Source organism: Lipotes vexillifer, unplaced genomic scaffold (genome assembly GCF_000442215.2).
Source record: "Lipotes vexillifer unplaced genomic scaffold, Lipotes_vexillifer_v1.1 scaffold67, whole genome shotgun sequence".
NCBI lineage: Eukaryota > Metazoa > Chordata > Mammalia > Artiodactyla > Lipotidae > Lipotes > Lipotes vexillifer.
Genome location: NW_006797638.1, coordinates 1 through 24,467, shown reverse-complemented (window position 1 = coordinate 24,467; position 24,467 = coordinate 1). Strand labels below are relative to the sequence as shown.

At 35.8% G+C, this 24,467-nt stretch overlaps 1 protein-coding gene across 1 annotated transcript in view; it reads right to left on the bottom strand.

Moving 5' to 3' along the window:
• SKIC3 (SKI3 subunit of superkiller complex) overlaps window positions 1-23,402 on the bottom strand; it is a gene marked incomplete at its 5' end in the record, with an annotated part of 72,807 nt that extends 49,405 nt beyond the window's left edge. Inside the window, 16 exons of the mRNA XM_007469751.1 lie at window positions 663-765; window positions 1,929-2,182; window positions 3,114-3,238; window positions 3,550-3,729; window positions 4,365-4,491; window positions 5,140-5,243; window positions 5,337-5,423; window positions 8,009-8,148; window positions 9,030-9,131; window positions 9,981-10,121; window positions 16,939-17,047; window positions 17,155-17,253; window positions 20,944-21,084; window positions 21,610-21,685; window positions 22,097-22,188; window positions 23,265-23,402. Of these exons, the coding sequence (XP_007469813.1) occupies window positions 663-765; window positions 1,929-2,182; window positions 3,114-3,238; window positions 3,550-3,729; window positions 4,365-4,491; window positions 5,140-5,243; window positions 5,337-5,423; window positions 8,009-8,148; window positions 9,030-9,131; window positions 9,981-10,121; window positions 16,939-17,047; window positions 17,155-17,253; window positions 20,944-21,084; window positions 21,610-21,685; window positions 22,097-22,188; window positions 23,265-23,402 (2,018 nt within the window). The remainder of the gene's footprint in view (window positions 1-662; window positions 766-1,928; window positions 2,183-3,113; window positions 3,239-3,549; window positions 3,730-4,364; window positions 4,492-5,139; window positions 5,244-5,336; window positions 5,424-8,008; window positions 8,149-9,029; window positions 9,132-9,980; window positions 10,122-16,938; window positions 17,048-17,154; window positions 17,254-20,943; window positions 21,085-21,609; window positions 21,686-22,096; window positions 22,189-23,264) is intronic.
• Between the last annotated feature and the right edge of the window lie 1,065 nt (window positions 23,403-24,467).

The window sequence follows — 24,467 nt, the reverse complement described above, 5'->3', positions numbered from 1 at the left end:
AAAGAAAGGAAGTGAAGCACGAGAAAGATGTTTAAGAGCAAAAAAATTTAATTCTATGTCTAACTTGAGTACTTTTTAGTCATCTATCACAAATAACACTTCTGCCTAACTAATGAATTTAGTTCTATAAAATAACCAGATTTACTGAAATTTTTCTGATTTATTTCTTGTTATTTGACATCACTTCTTTTCCTACACAGATTCTCTCCAGGAGCAATCAGATTCCTCATCTCCCTTCACCTTCAGCCCTACTAATTAGTCTAAAATGGGCCCTGATCACTGAATGTAAAGTCTATTGTGCACCTGAAGCCCCATTTTCCAATCAGTTCCAATTAGAGATACTTGTATCTCTAGGTCTCCTGAAAGAGAATAACACATGGTACCCAAGCTGCTGCTCCACTAGCTGACTGCTTCTTCCTTCCCATCCTTCTCTATGCTTCCAGCATGTCAGCTGCTAAAAGCAAGAAATTGTATCTGTTCCCCAGTGCAAAATTAATACAATATGTATGTTACAGAATTAACTGACTAGTCTGTTACTCTTCTATGTTTGAGATTCTGAATAATGATTGCTATAGCTAACAGGATAAACAAAGCATGATTTCCTAAAATAGACTTTATTATATAAAAACTAAGAAAATAGACTCATAAATAATGATACTAACCGAGTAAAATATTCCAGTGCTTTCTCTATGTAGTCTACAGCTTTCCCATCAAGATAATCGACTAGAGCTGCTTTTGCCATCATGAGATGGCATTCACCCAAACCTAAAATCAGGTAAGTTTGTAGTTGTTAAAATATGTAAAAGAAACACTGAGAATGAACATCAAATAAATTCATTGGTGATATATTACAGCCACTTTCCAGAAAACAAAACTTAATGGTATTTTATAAAAGTTATCTTTAAGCATGGTCTTGATGCATTTATTAAAGAATTCAAATGGCAGGGTTCTGCTGGAGTAAACATGTACTAAAAGATAAAAACTATCTATGGAACCTAAGAATTTCCTTGATTTTGGGCAAATTGCCTCTTAAAATCTTAGCTTTGAAAATGCGGATATTACCTAATAATATCTAATATGATGCTACTTGCTATCATATTACTATTTATTAGGTGTTGTGAAACAAGATTTGACCTCTTTATATTCAAAACTATGTAGCAAACTATACTATCAAAATTAAATGAAACAGCAATTTCCTAAAGTGGCCAGTAAACATGTAATAAATGTGAGTTCTCCTGTTAAGGAGTTTTATAAAAAAATGTTTTAAAAAGGGTTCCAAGGCCTAAGTTACATGTCACTTAAAACATACACTATTTCTGAATTAAACCCCCCACTGTTTCTTTAAAAAGGAAAAGGAGGGAAGCAAATATAATGAGCTCCAGGTTTTTTAAATGGTTAGAAGTAATCATTAAAAAATTAATTAAATATGGATGGTGGTGTTTTACTTTAAATTACCGAAAATAATTTAAGAAGGAACAGGTATCTATAAAGGAACTAAAATTAATTTAGATAATTAAAAAACAATGCAAGTTGCCTCTAAAGTTCAAAAAGTTTAAAAATGAGATTCTATAATTTACAAAGTAACTGAAAGGTATTAAGATATTCTGAGAATAAAGTGAATTAATTATCAAAATATAAGAGAGGGAAATTTTTGTTTTAGAGATCTGTTTTTAGATCCCACAGCTATCATACTGTTTATCTAAAAGCTAAATCTCTATCATATTACTATTTATTAACTGTTATGAAACAAAATTTCATCTTTCTATATTCAAATCTATATAACAAGCTATACTATAAACAGTTCATACCGGACACTTGCTGTTGACTAAAGAAGTCCTTTTCAAGTTACTCGATACATTTAGAAATTTATTCAAGGATTTTATACTTCAGTATCACAAAAGACAAAGGAGCTATTAAAGAGAAATTACCTTTCAAAGCAGGCACATAATCTTCTTTCTTTTTAATGATCAGCTGGTATTGAGCTACCGCCTCTTTATATTTGCCTAGGATTTGCTGTATTGCTGCAACCTTAAACACACTGTATGTGGATTCGGGGTTCAGCTCACTGGCTTTTGTGAAGGATTTCAAGGCTGTTGTATAGCCACCTCTGCTTAAATATGCCTCTCCTAATGACTCCCAACAATTGAAGTCCTTTGGGTCTGCCCTCACTGCTGCCTGTAAACTAAAATTTCAAGAAAGAGTAAGAGAACTAAAAGTAATAGAACTACTTCCATATCTGAAAAAAAATACAAAGTAATTTAACTGAATCACACATATCCATGGTTCCTCCTATGGATAAAAGTGGAAAACCATATTTATTTAAAGCAAGTATACCTGTTCCTTTTATGACATGGGTTTTTTAATACTAAGAAATTTTATTGTAGTTTTAGAATGAATAAAAACAAAATACATTTTTGAAGAAATGCTCACCAAAATTTCTTTCCCTGGAATATGCAGGAGAACTCCAGTTTCCTATCCTACCAGAATAGGTATATATCTCAATATGCCTCATCACAGTCTATAAGCCCCCACCAAGCTTCCTACCAAAACAAAAATATGAGAGTTGAAAAATAGGAACAACAGGCATGCTTTAAATTTCTGATCAGATTCCATAGCCATGAAAAAAATTTAAATGCCTGTATTCTAGGTATTAACATAAATCAGAACAACTTTGACTCAAACATATTTTCTTTACATGGTTCAAACCAAATTACTAAAAATGAGCTGCTCCAAATGCCCTTCAAGCTGCCAGTGTCTCCCCTTCCCCAAAACAATGCTTGTCAGTGGGAGAACAACAAAGATATTATTAACCTTGGCTTTTTATCATTCCTTAAATTTCTATTGAGAACCTGCTATATACATGATACTATTAAGACTTCACTTCCCTGGACGGCTCTCTCCTTAACACAAGGACATCAGTTAATCCAATTTTGTAATTCCAGTGCCGTGCAGACAGTAAGAACCAATGAACCAGAAATAAATGTTGCTATTTCTTCCCTCAAAATACAACCTGGTATGAGGCAACTTATAAGTTCATTTTGGATCTAAATGGAGTTTAATTTAAGGAACCATTAGGTTGTCTATCAGAGGTTAAATATAGAAAGGTGCCTTACTCAGCCACTGCTTGAGAATGTTGACCAGCTTTTAAATAGTATAGTCCTCGCCTAAGCCAGGCCCATTTTGCCGCTCCAGCACTTGCCTTTTGAGTGACTGTTGTTAGGATAGCTAAGGCAGTTTCCTAATAAAATAAAAGACTAGTATTAGAGATATTAAATATTATAAAAATACTGAATACTTATGTAAACAGATATATTTTCATTTACCACTTTTGATTTTTTAAACTTACACTGGTGTATACTGAACCACACTTTCAACATTAAGTAATTTAATATCTGCCAATAAAAAGAAAATTTACTCTATAAGCAGTGGCAGAAATATTTCTATAGCATCTACAAATAAAAATTAAAAAATAACTTTCATGTACCCATATAAAAATATTTCTATTTCTATACTCAGGATAAAAAAAAGCGTTTAAATTATTAGACATACCATCTCTTCAAGCTCTACACTTAAGTCAACTGCTGCAGCTCCAGATTCAGCATCAGTGTCATCTAATTCAAAAGCTTTCCTGTAACATCCACGGGCTCTGTTTCTATCTCCTACTACATCCCTGTAATAATGACCTAAATAGCAAAAAACTTTGCCCATGTATGTATCCAGTTTGGCAGCCTGTGAAATAAAAATTGATAATAACAGAATATTAAAGTTTGTTTGGATGGGTCCCTTTAAAAACACAAAAGATAAATACACAGATTAAAGAAAAAAATTAAATATACAAAAATATGCCAAAACATCCTTTAACGTAAGATTTAAAGCAGACATGAAAACCGGCCATCACCGGTTACAGAAAACAAACAAATATAAAAATACTATTTCTCTGCTAAAAGAAATGCGAAATTAGAGTTATTATTTCATCAATCTGTTTCTATGAGTCAAGATAGGAATGTAAAACTTCTAGCTGTTACACATCTAAAATATAAGAAGTTAAACACGTAGAAGTATATAAGACTCACATACCAATAAACGTACAGTGGAAATTACCTAAAAACAGTATTGTTTTCCAAAGGTACTTATGTCTCATTTTCTATAACATGTGTTTCTTAAATTAGTAACTTTTACATTTTTATGATTTAATTTTCTCCTTGAAAACCCACACAACATTCTCACAAAAGCTTATGTGTGAGAGATGAAACAAAAAAAAAATTCAGTAAAGAGTAATTTTAAGTACCTAACTTATGTGATTATTATATTTGATTTCATAATGAATCCACTTCAACTAAGAACTAAATAATAGCATATGTTACCTTTAGAAAATGGCTAAGAGCCTTTGTTTTATCTTTTCTTGTTTCTTCACCCATAGACCAATATGTTAACCCAAGTTGGTAATGATATTCAGCAACTTCAGCATCTTTCTCAAGAGCTAGCTGAAAACTAAGTCACAAAAGGGAAGAAAGGAATATTCAGATAAATAGACAGACAGATAGATAAAAAAAAAATAGAAGATACCTAGTTGGAATAATCAAAGTTTGACTTATTCAAGGATGGTAAATAGAAGCAAGTCATTACTTTAGGATATGGATCATGAGAAAAAAAAATGATTAGAAGAGGAAACCAAACATTATATGTGCTTACTGAACATTATGATAAGCTAATGAGATTTCAAACCCATCATGAAATTTTCTATAGTTACTGTGCTACATGCTAAATACATTTCTTAAAAATACTAAGGCTTGGGGCTTCCCTGGTGGTGCAGTGGTTGAAAGTCCGCCTGCCAATGCAGGGGACATGGGTTTGTGCCCCGGTGCGGGAGGATCCCACATACTGCAAAGCGGCTGGGCCCGTGAGCCATGGCCGCTGAGCCTGCACATCCGGAGCCTGTGCTCCACAACGGGAGAAGCCACAACAGTGAGAGGCCCACATACCGCAAAAAAAAAAAAAAAAAAAAAAAAAATACTAAGGCTTACAAAGATCAAATTTATGCAAAACTAGATCTTTATCAAACCCATTCACTTTGAATTTTTCAAGAAATATTAAATTAAGATAGGACTAGGTTTATGAGCAACCTAAATACATCCTTACCATTTTTCTGCTTGTAGATAGTCCTTTTTGGTAAAATGAATCAAAGCCTCCAGGGCATGAGCTTCAGCTAGGTCAGGGTAAGAAGAGAGAAGGTCTTCCATAATCTATAAAGTATATATCTATCAATTCCATATCCAGATAAAAATAACTTTTAACTTAGAAAAAAAACAAACCTCAATTTAAATGAAAACACCAACCTTTGAAGCTTCATCTAATGAGGCTTTGTTCAGATAGGCCAAGCCTTTGAGAACCAAAAGTCCTGGGATATTATTTGCATCAGAAACCTAGAAAATAATTATAAAGAACTGCTATAAAGCTCCTACAACACAATGCAGCAATGTTTTGCTTTAACTAAAGAATGACCATGGTATAAAGACTTAGAGGTCCTGATTTCTATCACTGTTAACACTTTCATTCTTTGCAATCTTTCTATTAAAGAAAATTTCAAATACATTAAAAAATTAGAGACTGGCATAATGAACCCACATGTACTTATCTAGTTTCAAAATTATTAGCTCAAAGCCAATCTTTTCTCATCCATACCTCCACCCATTTCACCACACTCCTGCTTAGATTACCCCAGAAATTATAGCTTTTCATCTGATAGTCTAGTATCTGTATCTTAAAAATACGTTTATTTTTAATAACATAATCATACTACCATCATAAACACATAAACAAAACCAACAATACATCCTTAACATCATCAAATAATTAACCAGTGTTCAAATTTATCAGTTGTCTCATAAAATATTTAAATAATTTGTTTTAATCAAAATCCAAATAAGGTACATACATTTCAACTGGCTGATATGTCTCTTAAGTCTCTTTTAATCTATAGGGTTCCCTTCCATCCCTTTTTCTCTCCCTTAAAATTTAACTGTTGAAAAACATGGGCCACTTTCACAGTTTCTAAGAGTCTGGCTCTTGATGATTGTATTGTCATGGTATTGACATGTTGTTCCCTGGTCGCCTGTATTTTCTATAAATTAGTAGGTCTAGAACTTTGATCTGATTCAGGTTTGATGTTCTGGCAAGAATACCTCATGTGTACTTGCACCTGGTTATGTCTAGTTGTCTTTTTTTCTTGTGATGTTAAGCAGCCATTGATCCTCAATGCCTAGATCTATTAATTCATTATGGACTGCAAAATGGTGCTTTTCTAATTCTATCATTCCTTCTTTCCTTATTCGATGCCATACCTCAACAAAGAGAAATTTCCCCTCCTCTCATTATCTATTTGATCATTCTGAGGAACAGTTCATAAAGGAAACATAGGATAAATACTTCGATTTTTTTCCAATGTTCCTTAGCATCCTTCAAAGATTCACTTTACTGAGGATGACTTGTTGATTCTTTTTGGTATCATCATTAACACATGGATTTAAACTTAAATGATGTGTTTTAATCTACTGCAGTTACTACTGCTCAAACCACCCCCTCTTTAGCCAGTAAAAATCAATTCATGCTAGTTTCTGAGTGCTTCTGACATAATTCTAACAGCCTTTTATGATTTCTTTAGTTTCTAGCGTTATAAGGTGTCCTGGGATCATCTCGTACATTTTCTGTCTCAGACTTGGATTCTACCAGTTCTTCAACGAACTTTGCATTTGGTTTTTGTTTTTTGTAAAAAAAAAAAAAAAGAGTATGGAAAGACCTCTCCGAAGCATTCACCCAAAACACACTACTGGTGGAAGGCAAGTATTGAGAGAAAACAAGAAAATAAGATATCTGTTCTTGAAGGATCCTGATAACTGTTCTAATTTTAAAGAAAAACTATGAAATGCAAAGCCTTTTGAAATATAAAAAACAATGATTTTTTATAAAAATTCAGAACTCTGCAATATACTGAGTGATATAATTTTAATTTTATACCAAAAATAGCCTTTATCTGAAAAATATCTTTATATTGTTAAAGGCACCATGTTGTTATAATTCATAATTTACTAGTTTTTGCTAGGGAATTTCAAACTGCTTGAATCAAAAACAGTGAGAGGGTTTCCCTGGTGGCGCAGTGGTTGAGAGTCCGCCTGCCGATGCAGGGGACGTGGGTTCGTGCCCCGGTCCGGGAAGATCCCACATGCCGCGGAGCGGTTGGGCCCGTGAGCCATGGCGGCTGAGCGCTGCGCGTCCGGAGCCTGTGCTCCGCAACAGGAGAGGCCACAGCAGTGAGAGGCCCGCGTACCGCAAAAACAGTAAGAAATCAGTTTCCTTCTTAAATATCAATCTTTCTCAGAGTGTCTTTTATTTTTGTTTTTGTTTTTGTGGTATGCGGGTCTCTCACTGTTGTGGCCTCTCCCGTTGTGGAGCACAGGCTCCGGACGCGCAGGCTCAGCGGCCATGGCTCACGGGCCCAGCCGCTCCGCGGCATGTGGGATCTTCCCGGACCGGGGCACGAACCCGCGTCCCCTGCATCGGCAGGCGGACTCTCAACCACTGCGCCACCAGGGAAGACCTCTCAGAGTGTTTTTTAAGTTGAATAAAACAAGCAACATTCTCTACCATGAAGCTACAAGTCTCCTTAATAATTCTTGTCAATAATCTATGCAATATTTTCTGGAGAGAAAAATTTAGAATACCAAATTAATAATAATCAAGTATTGATAACCCAAGAGGGCAAAAAGAGAAAAGGAGAATAAGAGCAAGAACTAAAGAAAGAAATTGCATCATATGAAGAACACTGTAAGTACTTAACCAAGAGGCAAACAAATAACTTTTAGGAAAACTTCCAAAAAGTGCAGAGGTGGTGAATTCATACCTCTAACACAAAATTTTTGTAAGTAAATATTTGTGGTAAGCAGGGAGTGGTTGATGCCTGGTTGACCGAAAACTAAATAAGGCGAAGGGAAAAATGCAATGATAAGACTACCTGATCAAGAGTACGAATTGCTTCCTCTGAAGATTCATAATCTGAGAGTTTAATCAAAGCCTCTGCTTTCAAATGAAGACAAAGATTCTTCTGATGAAGATTGCCACCAGACACACCAAGATTATCTATGTTCTTCAGAGCTGACAAAATTAAGGACATCTGAATGAAGACAATCATATCACTTCACTTTTTTTTTTCTTTTTAAGGGTAACACATAATAAATTGTAGATATAGTAAGAATAAACCGTCAAAACAATACACATGAAGAATAATTCAAAGCTAAATATAAATTCTTCCCTGAACTCTTTATGAAAATATCTGAATTTGAAACAGAATAGATCTAAATTTAAAACCTCCATCTTCACGTAACATATAATAAGACTGAACATCCTGAAACACAGCAATGGCTGTCTATATAACAGAGGTTATAATATATATAATATATATATAATGGCTGCTACATAACAGAGGTTAACCCTCAGCCAAAGCATCTGTCACAAAAATAGCACATTAAGGATAATGGAAGGGAAAAGAAGCTGAATTAGGATGAACCAAGGTAAACTGTTTCCCAACTGCAGAGGCAAGGTCACCAGTCAGGCCAAGAGCAGTGCATCATTTCTCTGATTTCTTACCCCACACCTGACCTACGTGAGCACATGCAGATAGGCTCTAAGCTACCTCTCCTTGTCCATTACCTACATTGAAGGAATCAAGAATCTACATTAGAGTGAAGGTCGCAGGTCACACAAGAAGCTTCCCTGTTACAAAGACAGAGCATCACCACACAAGCTTAAACTGATTTTGTCAAAATTCCAAGTGTAGGAAACCTTTGATAAATACTCATTGTTGGTTTAAAAATATAGTAGTAGACATGCACACAGACTTGGTGTGTTTTTTTTTTAACCTCCTCAATGAAATTTAAATTAGTTGGTAACTTAAAATACAAAATAAAGCACCATTATCATTCTCCTTTAAGATGAAAAGAAACAGGGTTGGCCACCCTGGAAGATGTCAAGAATACCTTGATTGCATGAAAGAACAGCTTCCTTAGGTTTATGCATTCTGACTTGGGCTTCTGCCAGATGATACCATCCAGCTGTGCAGAGAGGGCTTTCCTTTAACCCTAAAAGGATAATAGTAATCACAAAATCCAAGGTTTCCATTATGACTGAGATGAATGGCACCACAATCCACTCCCCAAATCAGACTCCTCCCCTCTCCCTTGTAGTCCATATCTAATCAGTCACAAAGTCACATTGATTCCATGGCCCACCACTTCAGTTCAGACCTCCATTATCTATCCCAGGTCAATGCAAGTGCTTGCCATCTACTCCAATTCATTCTCTATACTGTAGCCAGAATATTTCTAAAAATACAAATGGGATTATGAAATTCCCCTACTTAAGACTTTCCGCTGGTTCCCAGCTGCCCTTTGGATAACATGCAAACCTCTTAACAAGGTTTGCAAGGCCCCTTTCCAGCCTCAATTCTTGTCCCCTCCTGCTCCCATACTTTATTTTCAAATCTTGCTGAATGATCAGGAGTTCCCTGAACACTAGCTTTTCTCTCACCTCAGGCTATTTCAACTCTTGGCCTAAAATGCTCCTCCCGCTGCCAGGCTTGTATTTGTCATTCAGACCTCAATATGAAAGAGAGTTCATCCAGAATTGTCATACCTGATAAGACCAAGTTAAAGCCTCCTAAGCATGAAGATAGCATCCTTATTTTACATGGAGATCGTATCCTTATTTTACAAACGAAAACACTGAGACACAAAGAGTTTAATTAACTTTCGTAAGGTCTTGAAATTAGCTGAGTGGCAGAGTTGGAATTCAAACTTAAGCAGACTCCAGAGTATGTAAGTACATTTTTTTGCTTCTATCCTAAATATATATTCCTTAAAGAAAGGCCCAAAGATAAATGCCTGCTAACAACTATACCTCATGTTATACGTTGCACACTGAACACTCACCTTCTGTTAAGTTCCTAACAGCATCTTCATACTTTTTGTCTTGTAATGCTTTAATGCCTAAACCAATGAGACCTGGACCACTTTTTGAATCCATTTCCACTAATCTACAACAATACTGTTCTCCCTCATCAGTAAGGCTTCCTGGAATTAAAAGAAAAAGTTATTAGCATACATATAACAATATGTGCCAAAACCTGTACACTTAAATCCCAAGAGTTGTCTTATGCATACACTTCCATATCTTGATTCCAGGAATTCGAAACTTAAATAGACCAACAAATGTAGAAAATATTAACATCTCATAAAGAAAATGATGTTCCTTCTTCTTCTTAAATACCGGAAGTAGAAACCACTTTACACACAGCAGTATGGGTAAACCAAACTTGCTGTCGTACTCAAGGGTTTCAAGCAAGAAACCTACTGCTACTTGCCACAAGGCTAAGACTCGGCCTACTGCGTGCCACCGAGTCTCCCTTTGCTATTCAGCAATAACTTTGGTTGTTACATGAAGGAATCCCTGTCAAAGGACAGTATCTTTGCCAACCTCTCTCCCTCGACAACGTGCTGCTAGAGATGCGGCAGCCAAGATGCCAGATGCAGTGGACTCTTCCAGCAGCCCAGGATCAAAAGACAGGCTACTCAGCAGGATACTAAACAAAGACTTAGTCACATTCTTCTTAAGTTTACATTCAAAACTTTCTTTTCCTATATAAGTTAACAGGCTTATGTAGTAATCATCCAATGCCTACATTTTGAGTTTATTTTGGTAAAAAAAATTAGTTTAGAAAACACTGTAGGTTCTGTTATATTGTATTTCCATTTTCTCCAACCTCAATCATTCTCAGAATTCCTGTTCCCAGAAAAGCACAAAAACAGGTGGAAAATATGATTTCTGTTTTGAGAATAAACTGGGACTACCATTCACCACTTTAATAAGTTGTTTAATCACATATGGAAATTCTTAAAAAGTAACTGAGACAGTAATTTACAACTTGAAGCAATAAATAAGGGGAACAAATAAAAATAATTTATCTGAAAAAGAGACCTGATGCTTTAATATCTCTATAAAACAGCCCCAAACCACATATGGAACCACTGTTTCAGTAACAGATGTCAAAGTGAATTCTTTGCATGATACCATTTAGCTTATATATTTCAAAATTTTCAAAACCAGATATACAACAATGTATATAATCCCTAAGTAATATGTTATATATTAGTTTAGAAGTCCAAGTTAGCACCAAAAATTCAAAGAATTCATAATGGCTAAAGAATTAAAACTCAATACTGTTTGGTGAAATATGAGAATAAACTGGAAGAAATACTATTTTGGTTAATAAGCCAGTAAAAAAGACACAAGCCTGCTTCTAGACAAGAATTTCCCTTCCATCAATATGTTCTCGCTATCGCTTCCATAAATATGAATTCCAAGAAGAGACATGCCTAGTTCCATACACCCTATATCCTCCAAAAGCAAACCACTGGGGCTTCCCCCCCTTTTATATCCAGCGGTATTGTCTAAACTAGATATCAAAATAACCTCGAGGACTTGTTAAAACAAAAAATGCTGAACCCTACTCTCAAAGTTTCTGATTCAGTAGGTCTGATATTAGACCTGAGAATTTGCACTTCTAACAAGCTGTCAGGTGATACTGATGCTACTGGTCCAGAGATCATACTTTAAGAATCGCCAGTCTACAGTATTTACGAATACCATACACCAACTGTATTACTAGCTTTATAACATATATACCCTGCCTTTGTTGCCTCTGTAGCTAAACAGTAATTTCTGAAGGGTAGGGACTAGTATAGTATCTTGTACATGTAGCCATTCATTAAATATTGTAATGATCCTTTAAAAATACCGTTATGGATTGATGTCCCAAAAGGCTTAGTCTATTAATAGGTAAAGGCTGAGAATTACTATGGAAAATTAAAAACATTCACCATTCTAAAAAAGAAAATAAAATGGCTACTAAAATTTTACCTTCAATTTCTATCCAACTGAGTCAAAACTCTCTCTTACTCCACAGAAACACAATTCATGATAGTCTATCTTGGCTATAAAAACTGCCCTTATTACAGAAAACACACCTGGGATGAAAAGAAGAAAAGCCAATCATGCATCTTTTCTAAAAAATCATCCATATTTAGGGTAACTAAAAACTGCACACAGGTGAGCAAAGTGTGAATAGGCAGATGAAAATAGTTTCCAAAAGGTCTAGGATTAACACAAAAATCTTTTAAACAAGGTAAATTTTCCTAACATATTCCCCTTTGCTAACATCTGGGAGCGCAATTATAAAAGCGAAAATAGATTCGGGGAGACTATATTCACGTCTAGCTCTGGATAACATACTCTCTACATAAGACCACGTGGCACTTAGAGAATTTATCTACAGTGTTCACAAAAACCATCAGCAGTAATAACAACACTAGTGATCCTGTGTAAAGAGACAGGAATATTCTAGCTTCAACTCTCAATTCACTTCTTCTCCATACTAATTCTTGTTGAAAATACTACCTAAATAAATGTGGAGGATAAAACCAGAAAGGAAATAGACTTCATTGTTTTTGAATAGAAAATTGTTTATTTAACTTATCTGCTCTTTTTAACATTTAAAAGAGTCTAAGAGTCCAGATTTAGTGACTTTAGAACAGTTTGTCAATATTATTTTTATTTGTCAATAAGGCAAGGTAGACTTGGAGCTGATAAAAGATGTTCTGAAAAGGTTCAGGGTAGATGCTCAGTAATACCTATAAGAATTCTGTTTCCTAAAGTTTATCACAAAAAAAGGCAAGAAGTTTTTTTAATAACTAATTCATTTCTGACATCCCAAAGAAATCCATCAGTGCTGTAGAATTTTTCTTTTAAATTAGCCTAGCCTGGCGGGAGAAAAACAACATGTACTCATTTTTTTATTTCCACCTGGATTTTCTAATATTTCTGGAACAGAAAATCTTAAACTCTTTTCTGTTTCGATTTGAAGAAACAAGCTTTCTTATCCTCCTGCATTTCAACAATAAAGCAAAACAAAATAAATCAAAAAGGTCATTTAGCATGAAATAACATTTCATCAGATGACAACTGTGAAAGCTATTCACTACTTGTTATGTGAAGCTTTATAAACTGAGTCATTTTGCAAATGAGTCTTCAAGCCTCAACATGCAAAGGAGGACAAAAGAGAATGAAATATATTTGTCCCCAATGGAAAAGAACCCAGTGATTAACTGCTGTGAGGCAGCAAATTCTGCAGGCACTAAAGTACTCTGGGGGAGGACAGATCAGCCTTTAAGAGACCTCACAGATTTTCAGAAGTTCTTAATACATAGAAAGTTTGGCTTAAAGGAACAATGAAAAGAAGGAAAAAAAGAAATCATTAAGCACAGCTTCCTACTCTCCTACATTAACTATTAAACTTCCACCCCAAAATAATGCTTCACCTCAGAATGTACCTAAGCCTGAACTGCTCCATTCCACAAATCCTTACAACCAACATTTCAGCGGGAAAGAAGCCTTCCTTGGAGTACCATACACGTAAATATCCACCTACCCACTCCCCTTTGCCAGGACATTTGTAATTCTGCAAAATACCCATCCCCGAACCCTCTTCGAGAATGGTTTTGTTTTTTTGTTTTTTTTTCACAAAAATCAACACTCTCTCTAATCAATCAGATAGTCCCTTTGCTATCTCTTTACTAAAACATTTTGTCAAGTATTGAATTTATGGGCAAAACTCTGAAGACTATTTGTTGATCCTATTTCTTCTATAATTTTGTAGGCTTTTTGATATACTAGGGCATATTTAGTCAACAAATCTACATTATAGGCTTATATGTGCCTATTAAGTAAACATTTGATCAGTTCTCAAAAAGAAACATCAGTGTATCTTGTTGTGCCAATTAGCATGTAAGCACGTCAAGAATGGGGGAATGGCACAAACCATGAATAGCTGAACAGGAACAGAAAGAAAAGGGTGAACAGCCATGAATTTCACAATAGCAGAAAAAGGGGTGGAGGGATGAGTACCAGAGGCCACACAATAAAGAAAATCAGTCCACTTATCTTGGGAACACAGTGGGTCTCATGCTAAAAGTTGAAGAAACTGGGTGACTTAGAATTATGCTTCCTATTAGAGGAAAACAAACAAACAAAAAAACCACACATAAAAAAAATCATAGGGACTTCCCTGGTGACGCAGTGGTTAAGAATCCGCCTGCCAAGGCAAGGGACACGGGTTCGAGCCCTGGTCTGGGAAGATCCCACACGCCGCGGAACAACTAAGCCCGTGCACCACAACTACTGAGACTGTGCTCTAGAGCCTGCTAGCCACAACTACTGAAGCCCGCGCACCACAACAAAGAGTAGCCCTTGCTTGCTGAAACCAGAGAAAGCCCGTGTGCAGCAACGAAGACCCAACACAGCCAAAAATAAATTAATTAATTAAAAAAAAATCATAAGCATGCTTCCTGTACTGAAAGTCTCTTAGCATGCCTCTTCCTCCTTGACCTCAAGGCAACGTCCATAACATTAACTAGCCCTTTCTTCTTGAAACTCTCCTGCCAGAAGAGTTACTGCAATTCTCTTTCTCCTCTAAAAGCCTACTATCCCCCTCTCACACTTCCTCCTCTTCTCCCTTAAATGAAGTCAGTCCGTCCCTGGACTGCTTCTTTTTATACCTGCTAACCATTTCTTCCTACTCTTTTCCCATTGCTGTATTCTAAGTTCCAATTCAAACACTGATTAAAAAAGACAGCCCTGGGTTTCCCTGGTAGCACAGTGGTTGGGAGTCCGTCTGCGATGCCGGGGACACAGGTTCGTGCCCCGGTCCGGGAGGATCCCACATGCCGCGGAGCGGCTGGGCCCGTGAGCCATGGCCGCTGAGCCTGCGCGTCCGGAGCCTGTGCTCCGCAACGGGAGAGGCCACAGCAGTCAGAGGCCCGTGTACCAAAAAAAAAAAAAAAAAAAAAAGACAGCCCTACTAAAGGCCTTCTAATCATAAAATTAGTTGCTCAATCTCTCAAGACAGACCCCCTTTCTGAAATGCTCCTTCCTTGCCTTCCGTGTTGCTTTGCATCGGCTCCCCCACCTTCCTCTCTGACCCTCTTCGCTTCTCTGTCCTCCATCCCCTCCTCCACTTTTCCTCTTCCTCCCTTTCCCTTCAAGGCAGCCAACACTGCCCAAGGTACAGTTTTCACCTTTCCGCCCTTCAGGCATCCTCTGAAGTCATCCACTGCATTCACTTTCACGTACACGCAAACGGCTTCTAAACCTTGTTGATCTCTCATGGGCAAACCCTGATGAGCATTTCCCTCTGAATGCCCATTAACAGCTCCTCTCAACAACTTACCTTTCGTACAAACCAACATTCCATATTAGTGCAACTTTTCAGGAGAGTTGAAAGTTAAAATTGATTTCTCCCTCCTTTCACCTTTAAGAAATCTCTTCCATTTTTGCATTCACCTGTTACTTTCAATTGCTGCTATCATATTCCCAGTTCATTCATTCCTATAGTTCACTCATTCCTAGCATCACTTATTCTACCCAACCTAGTCTATCTTCTGTACAATCTATCCTGCACACCATATTAGTTTAAGATTTTATACTTCATAAATCTACTCACTACAACACTTTTAATGTTTTCTTTTCTCATGTTAGTGAAAACTGCTCTTGCACGTGTATCTTGGACTCAGTTAAAGTAAGGAAAAGGGGGTCTACTTACTTCTCACCATAAAAAAATCCCAAACTGAAGAGTTCTGGACTTTAATTCAGACACCAGGGGGAAAAAAAGTACAAGTTGGATTTACAAGGGAAAGTTAGAGTGGGGAGAGCCAAGATAAGTGCAATGAGACTTTGGTAACAGGAATTTTCCCTCATGTATCTCAAGCAGTATTTTTTAACCATTTTTCAATTATGAAACATGCGATGGTCATTAACATACAAAGCATTCCCACGTCTATACTCATTTAGCAACAAAGTGAAAAAACTTAAATGGATTAGGAAAGCTCTGCAATAATTTACAATCACTACCACACTGGTGCTGGTACTGTTATTTCCATTCCAATGACTGACTTCTATGAATTATATTCCTATCAGGTGAATACAGGAATGGACAGGAATGATAATATTCAAATTCTTTTTAAAACACCTATTCAGCACAGACACTGGCAAAACAGACAGCACCTGTTGTGAAAACCAACATGGTCAACATCCTGTAAACTGACAAGCACAAGATATCCACAGCTACAAGTTTTGGCAACTCCCAGAAGGCTAGCTGCCATCACTTCTCTCTCTTCCCCCAACAAAAGTACACAAAGAAGCAACAGCATGAAGCATACACTAAGACACACTCTGTGACTTGAATCTGCTCTGTTTAATTAAAAAAGTAGATCATTCACAAACTTCATTACTTTATCATACTATAGTATTTGTAACAATGTCGTTGTGACATTGACATACCACATAACATCAACACTGAGAATGTTAATCTTTCACAAAATCTTTTGCATGACATTCATATCCCTGTGTAATACAGTCGAACTTACTTAATCAAAATATATCTTAGCTATTCTTTCTACTACAGCGAATAGAACTATTTTACTATTCCCCAAAACCATACCTAGTCCCATTCCTCTGCTCATGCCATGTGGCGTATCTTTCACCTTCTCCTGTTCATCTAATTTCTGTGGAAAATTCAAGACCTTCTTCAATTCTTACCTTCAAAAATACTTCATTGATCAACAATAAACTCAGCAGCTCATAATTCCTCTGTGTCACTATACCTTCCTGTATTTCTTAGCCTTTTCATGTGCACAAAGAATACATATTGTACTTCCTCTCATGTCCAGAAATACTGAAACAATGCCTTACACACAACGGGCACTAAAACAAGTTTTGATTCATAGCAACATCACTCTCACACCTCTGGGACACACAATATAACAAAGAATAAATTACCTGTTTCAATTAAATGCAAACAAAGCACTTCTAATGGATACTGTACAGTAGGATAGATGTTTATCATTCCTTCACAAGCCTTCTTCAACCTAGCAGTCTCATGAGGAAACTTGAAAATATAAAAGTAAAATAAAGTGAGTAGCAGAAAAATATACTTGTGAGCACTTTCCTAATTAGAACAGAAAGTCACGTTAGAGATTTTAAAAATCAACTTACTTTGGATAAACATTGAATGAAATGTCTATAAAGCACCTGGTGATCTTCACTAGGAATCTTATCTGATAAGTCCAGTGCATTCTCAAAAGCAGTTAAGAGCTGAAACAAAGACACAAAAAGCTATTATCTGTAGCACACTTAAATGACAAATACAATAAAAGTTGAACACAAAAGACTTACTTATACAAACCATACCCTTAACTAGTAACTGCAAATGTGTTTTATTGTCTGGCCCTACAATTTCAATGAGGAAAAAAATGTACAATTAAGTTTGGAATACATCTAACTCCAATTGGCCAGCAGACTGCACTGAACTAATAAGGGATAACTATAAATTAGCGACATTAATTTAACAAAACATTCTTGTAAGTGCTTGCTGCTCCCTACTAACTAGTTGAGAGGTACAGTCTCATATGTTAGTGTAGCTGTTACTGCTCAGATCACTTTTAAAACATCTCTTCTGAAATCACCAGCACAGTCTTTGGAACATCTTCAGGATAGCAAATCTTCAATCTCAAAAAGAAAATTTTTATTAAGTTATACTTTTGGTAAAAAACCAGAGATATGACTGAACTATCATGAAATAATTCTTCTTACATAGTATTATTAACTGACTTTGAAGAAAATTCCAAAAGAAGCCTCCTTAATATTTCATCAGCAAGGACAGCAATACCAGAATCCAAGTCAAGCACTTTAAAGAATACCATTCATGGGGCTTCCCTGGTGGCACAGAGGTTAAGAATCCACCTGCCAATGCAGGGGACACGGGGGTTCGAGCCCTGGTCCAGGAAGATGCCACATGCCACGGAGCAACTAAGCCCATGCGCCACAACTACTGAGCCTGCACTCTAGAGCCCGCGAGCCACAACTACTGAAGCCCACATGCCTAGAGCCCGTGCTCTGTAACAAGAGAAGCCACTGCAATGAGAAGCCCATGCACCGTAGCCCCCGCTCACCGCAACTAGAGAAAGCCGACACACAGCAACGAAGACCCAATGCAGCCAAAAATAAATATTTTTTTAAAATATATAATAAAAATAAAGAATACCATTCATTTGGTTACATAAGTTCTACATTTTTCAAAATGAATTTCCATGACTTTATAATAAAAATTCATAATACAGTTCACCACCTCAAATTTTCATTTTAAGGTAAATGAAAAGTTTGTATAAATAAGTAAAAATAAAGTAAAAATAAAGTAAAATTTTACTGTGCTAATAAAGTTTAATGATCTTGCAAAAAAAGAAAAAGAAGAAGCCTAATAAACAGTCTAGCATAACACGTTTAAAAAAAACAGTAATGAAATTAATCCATGTGGTAAATATGTGATACATTTTTTTCTGAACAGACTTAAATAAGGCAGAGTATCACTAGCATTCAAGGTGAAAATAACCCTCCCCACCAAAAAAAATCCTTTTATCCTATTTAACAATTAGAAATCAATTTTTAAAATGATAAGTATAATTAGTTCTCTTTCATGGAGGAGTATAGTGTAGATAATTCAAAATATTTTTACTTATTTTGACATGTGTCTGATATCCTGGTAACTGATACTATTTTAAGGAAATAAGTCATAATATGAAGACATGGTTTAAAAGAAGTTAATAAATCACCTAATTTTGTCAACGTTCAATTTTTTTCCACAACTGAATCGATACACAGATAAACCAATACACAAACAAATGCAAATCTTATTCTCATGTCTTTATTCCTACCACTTAGGACATGCCTGACATATAGTAACAGGTTCTCCATAAATATTTTCTAATTAAAGGAACAAATTAATGAGTGAACAAATGAATGAACGTATAAAGAAATGAGCTTCAAATCCTATATGGAATCTATAATTGTTCACATTTAAAAATTCTATTAAATTTAGCAAGGGTACATTGAGTGTTTATTTACTATAATATGAAATTAAGTTTACTTTTAAACTTACAAATATAAAAAATAGAATGATGAAAATATTTTCCAATTATGGTTCAAAACCAATAGGATTTTTTAAGTCTTTTAAAAATTCTTTTCAATTACTTGAAAATGTGTACATTAAAAAGGAATATTTCAGGCTTTGCTGGTGGCGCAGTGGTTGGGAGTCCGCTTGCCGGTGCAGGGGACGCAGGTTCGTGTCCCAGTCCGGGAGGATCCCGCATGCCGCGGGGTAGGTGGGCCCGTGGGCCATGGACGCTGGGCCTGCGCGTCCACAGCCTGTGCTCTGCAACAGGAGAGGCTGTGACAGTGAGAGGCCCGCGTACCACAAAAAAAAAAAAAAAAAAAAAAAAAAGGAATATTTCTAGGTATAAGTACTCTAAATACTCTAAATAAAATACTCTACAACCAACAAGGGATTAAGCTCCAAAATATACAAACAGCTCATACAGCTCGATATCAAAAAAACAAACAACCCAATCCAAAAATGGGCAGAAGCCCTAAATAGAAATTTCTCCAAAGAAGACATACAGATGGCCAAAAACCACATGAAAAGATGCTAAACACCACTAATTATTACAGAAATGCAAATCAAAACTACAAATAGGTATCACCTCACACGGATCAGAATGGCCATCATCAAAAAATCTACAAACAATAAATGCTGGAGAGGGTGTGGAGAAAAGGGAACCCTCTTGCACTGTTGGTGGGAATGTAAATTGGTGCAGCCACTATGGAGAATAGTATGGAGGTTCCTTAAAAACTATAAAACTACCATATCACCCAACAATCCCACTCCTGGGCATATACTCAGAGAAAACCACAACTCGAAAAGATACATGTACCCCAATGTTCATTGCAGCACTATTTACAATAGCCAAGACATGGAAGCAACCTAAATGTCCATCAACAGAGGAATGGATAAAGAAGATGTGGTGTATATATATACAATGGAACATTACTCAGCCATAAAAAAAGAATGAAATAATGCCATTTGCAGCAACATGGATGGACCCAGAGACCGTCAAACTGAGTGAAGTAAGTCAGACAGAGAAAGACAAACATCATATGATATCATTTACATGTGGAATTTTAAAAAATGGTACAAATGAACTTGTTTACAAAACAGAAATAGAGTCACAGATGTATGTCACAAATTTATGGTTACCAGGGGAGAAAGGGCAGGGGAGAGATACATTGGGAGATTGGGATTGACATATACACACTACTATATATAAAATAGATAACTAATAAGGACCTACTGTATAGCACAGGGAAATCTATTCAATACTCTGTAATGAACTATATGGGAAAAGAATCTAAAAAAGAGTGGCTATATGTATATGTATAACTGACTCACTTTGCTGTACACCTGAAACTAACACAACATTGTAAATCAACTATGCTCCAATAAAAAGTTAAATAAATAAATAAATAAAATACTCTAGTTGAACTGTTAAACCTGAAAGTAATTTAGTACTCTTAGTTCATAAATATAAAGAAACACACCTTTAAGGTACAACTTTTTAGAAATTATAGCAGTTTGGCAAAAGCCAATTTCATAGTATCTTTTTTTACAGTGATTAAGTAACTGATTTATTGTGAATTCTTATGAATACAAGGAAGTAAAATTCTGATACCCTGAATATTATTTCTACTCTGTCCAGACTTAGTATGAAACTGTAGGCCTGTAGTTCTGATTTTATCAGGAAGAGCTTCTATGAATTTAAAACTGAACATTTATAAAATATCTAGTCTGACATACAGTATTTTTCTATATCATATTGTTATGTTTCCATTTTCTAAATTCAACTAAATGATCAACTTTCATGACACAAACTGTGGGGAATAAATGGCTAGTACCAATTGTTGGGTCTCATTATTCTGATCCTCAGTACTCTCAGCCAGCAACTGGGTCAATTTCTTCCATAGCTGATGAAGTTCTTGGTTTTCTGCACCTCCTTCCTGCCGTGTCTTTATCAATTTGTGCCATGTTCGGGCCACCTATCAGGGAGATTTAAAATGGTTACTTTATCTAAAATACTAAAATGCTATTAAAAAATTTTAAATCTATAAGTAAAAATATTTTTATCTGCTAATACACAAAAATAGCAAAAGCACAGAACTCCATCTATTACGAATTCCATAAAAAATAAGATGATTGGGCAAATCCACATAGTGCTTATATTAGATGTATGACTGAGATACCAGAGTACATACAGGGAGAATGACTATATGCCCCAATCTTCATAACCTACAGCATCAGGAGTCGCACACCACAAACAGGACAATAAATTCTACAGATGATATTTTTACTTATTTTATTTAACCCTGCCCAGTTTCAAAAAAGTTTGGAAATAATGACACCTGAAATTTGAATTCCAAGTTACAGTTTTCAAAGCACTGTGATTTGTTTTGATACCACACTACAATTAATTTTCTAAATTTTTCCTTAAGCTAAAGGAAAGCTTTCTTTTAATAATGGTTTTATTAAAAGAAATCTACTACCCCAGCAAATCATTAACCAACCTCTACGTGTTTCTTTTCTTGGTAATACAGATCCACAAGTTTCTTACAGACATCACACCACTTCTGTTTGTCAACACTTAGAATAGAAGAAAAGGATTTTGAATCTGATTAATGAAAACAACTGAGGACTTAAGACACAAAAATTAAAATATCCCCAAAATAATGTTAGGCACTATTTTAAATTAGAACATATCCTCTATCACACTACAGTAAAATTTTATAAAATGAGCATCTCATAAAAAAGAAAAGGTTTAAGAAATATTATCTTCCTTTATACTGACTAAAAATAATAGCAAAGTTCTCAAATAAGTCGATCCCCGTACGATTAGTGTTTCAATCACAATCAAGAGATTCTGTAACAACAGTTTGAAAGAAAAATGATTCACAATTCCCAGTAAATGTCTGGAGTACTTCTATATAATTTTGAATCAGTTTTATTCTAATTCAAGCCATTAAAGAAACTAGCCGTTCCTCACATATTCATTACCTTTCATAAAGATCCAGGAGCTTTTGGTAAACACCAGGTAAGTCATCCTTAGCATTTATGTGATTACATTTCTCATACAAGCTTGCTAACCCCTAAAAGAGGAAACAATAGAGATTATTCTTCCAAAGATATCTAGTGTGCTCATGTTTATTTTGCTAAATAAACGGACAATCTATGAAGATTATTTATGATAGAGATTATTATAATTTACAGATGAAATAAAATGTCTGGGATGTGCCTCCAAATAATTGGGGGTAGGAGGGAGTAGGTGAAAAAATACTGGCCATGAGTGAGTTTTTACTGAAGCTGGATGGTGGGCATAGAGAGGTTCATTTTACCATTCTCTTCACTTTTGAAAATATACTTGAAGTGTTCCACAATAAAAAAAATACCTTTTAATAATTATTATGCAATCTTAACACCTAAGACGTTACCATGTGACACTACTTTCACATGGTCAAACAAGAAAAATCCAAGTAGTCTTTGGAAATTGTCGTTTTTGCTTCAAATAAAGATCAGATATCCTAAACCAATCAGTACATAATAAAAGCTGGCATTAGGGAGATGTTACTAGATAACCCTACTCATGTTGCTGTTCATGTGAACCTGAGACAAACAGATTCATGTTCTCCAGAGCCTAATAATCATAGTTTCCAAGATGTGATTGAGATATGAAACAGTTATTAAATATGAAAAAGATGGAGAAGCCAAGTAAAAACCAGAAAGACCATTAAATGAGAAGAAGGAATTTAACTAGTACTCAGAGACATAGAATTTCAAATTTTTTATATTATTTCATTTTTAAAAACATATTTTAAAAACATAATATACATTTCTTTTCTCTCAGGTAAGCATAAAGAATATTCTTCATAAGTCTCTAATATGCACATATAATTAAGTTGGAGATTTATATAATCATGTTTCAATTTCTGTCCTAACATTTGGAAATAATCCATTGGATTGGAGATTAAATAGTGGTAAACAGCATTCTTGGCACCATTTTTTTTTTTCAACTAATTTTCAGGTTTAGAAGATCAATAAATTTAATTTTTTTTCTTATTCTGAGTAAATGGAGGTTTAAATGCTAAGTTGTAAAGCTGTTAGCTGTATTTTGAAAAATGGGAAAAAGTTATTTCCTATAACATAGTAAATAAAAATGTCTACATACCTGCCAAGCTAGTAATTGGTCTGGCTCTAGCTCAGCAGCTTTCTTATAGGCACCCTGGGCCTGATCAGGTTGTTCTAGCTCGGCTGCAGCAACACCAATAAAAACCCAGGCATTATAGTTATTTTTCTCTTGTTTTAACACTGTCTGATTAAAAAATTAAAAGAGAAGGTAATTAAATTTTGGAAGCTCATGGACAAACAATAATCAAAAGACAGTCTACCCAGGAGTCAGGAAATCTGGATCTACCACTAAATGGACGATCTTAAGAATATCACTTAACCCCTGTGGTCTTCAGTTTCCTCAGGGAGAGGGAGTTGGACTGGCTTGGTGACTGTAAGGGGTACGAAATATGAGGTATATTTTTAAAAAGCTGCCCAAGTACTCCTGATGCCTCTACCAAATTCTCCCTTGAGAATACTGAGTATAAAAAGAACAATAAGACCATTCTTACCACCCAACCATCCTGCCTGCCTCCATGCCACACTGCTGCTAGTCCCTCACAAAACTATTTTCCATATCATTTCACCTTATCCAATTCCCATATTTTCCTTCACTATGATAACATCTCTCCATATTTAACAGATTTTTTTCATTGAAATTATATGCTAGGAAAGTAGGTTGACTCCAGTGTGACTGTACCAAATATGTTCAAAATAAATAGTGGAAGTGAGGGGGCCTTCCCTGGTGGTGCAGTAGTTAAGAATCCACCTGCCAGTGCAGGGGACACGGTTTCGAGCCCTGGTCCAGGAAGATCCCACATGCTGCGGAGCATCTAAGCCCGTGCGCCACAGCTACTGAGCCTGCGCTCTAGAGCCCTTGAGCCACAACTACTGAGCCCACGTGCCACAACTACTGACGCCTGCGCGCCTAGAGCCCCTGCTCTGCGACAAGAAAAGCCACCCAATGAGAAGCCCACAAACCGCAGTGAAGAGTAGCCCCCGCTCAACGCAACTAGAGAAAAGCCCGCACACAGCAACAAAGACCCAAGGCAGCCAAAAATAAAAATTAATTAATTAATTAAAAAATTTTTTTTGTTAAAAAAAAAGGAAGTGAGGAAATTAAGGTTCAGAGGAATTAGGTGAATTGCCCAAGCTTATTCCACAGCTTGTAAATGGACACCCAGGATTCAAACCTTGGTCTATATCTTAATCCACAAACCCACATTCCTCTCACTCTTTTTTTTTTTTTTTTTTTTTTTTTTTT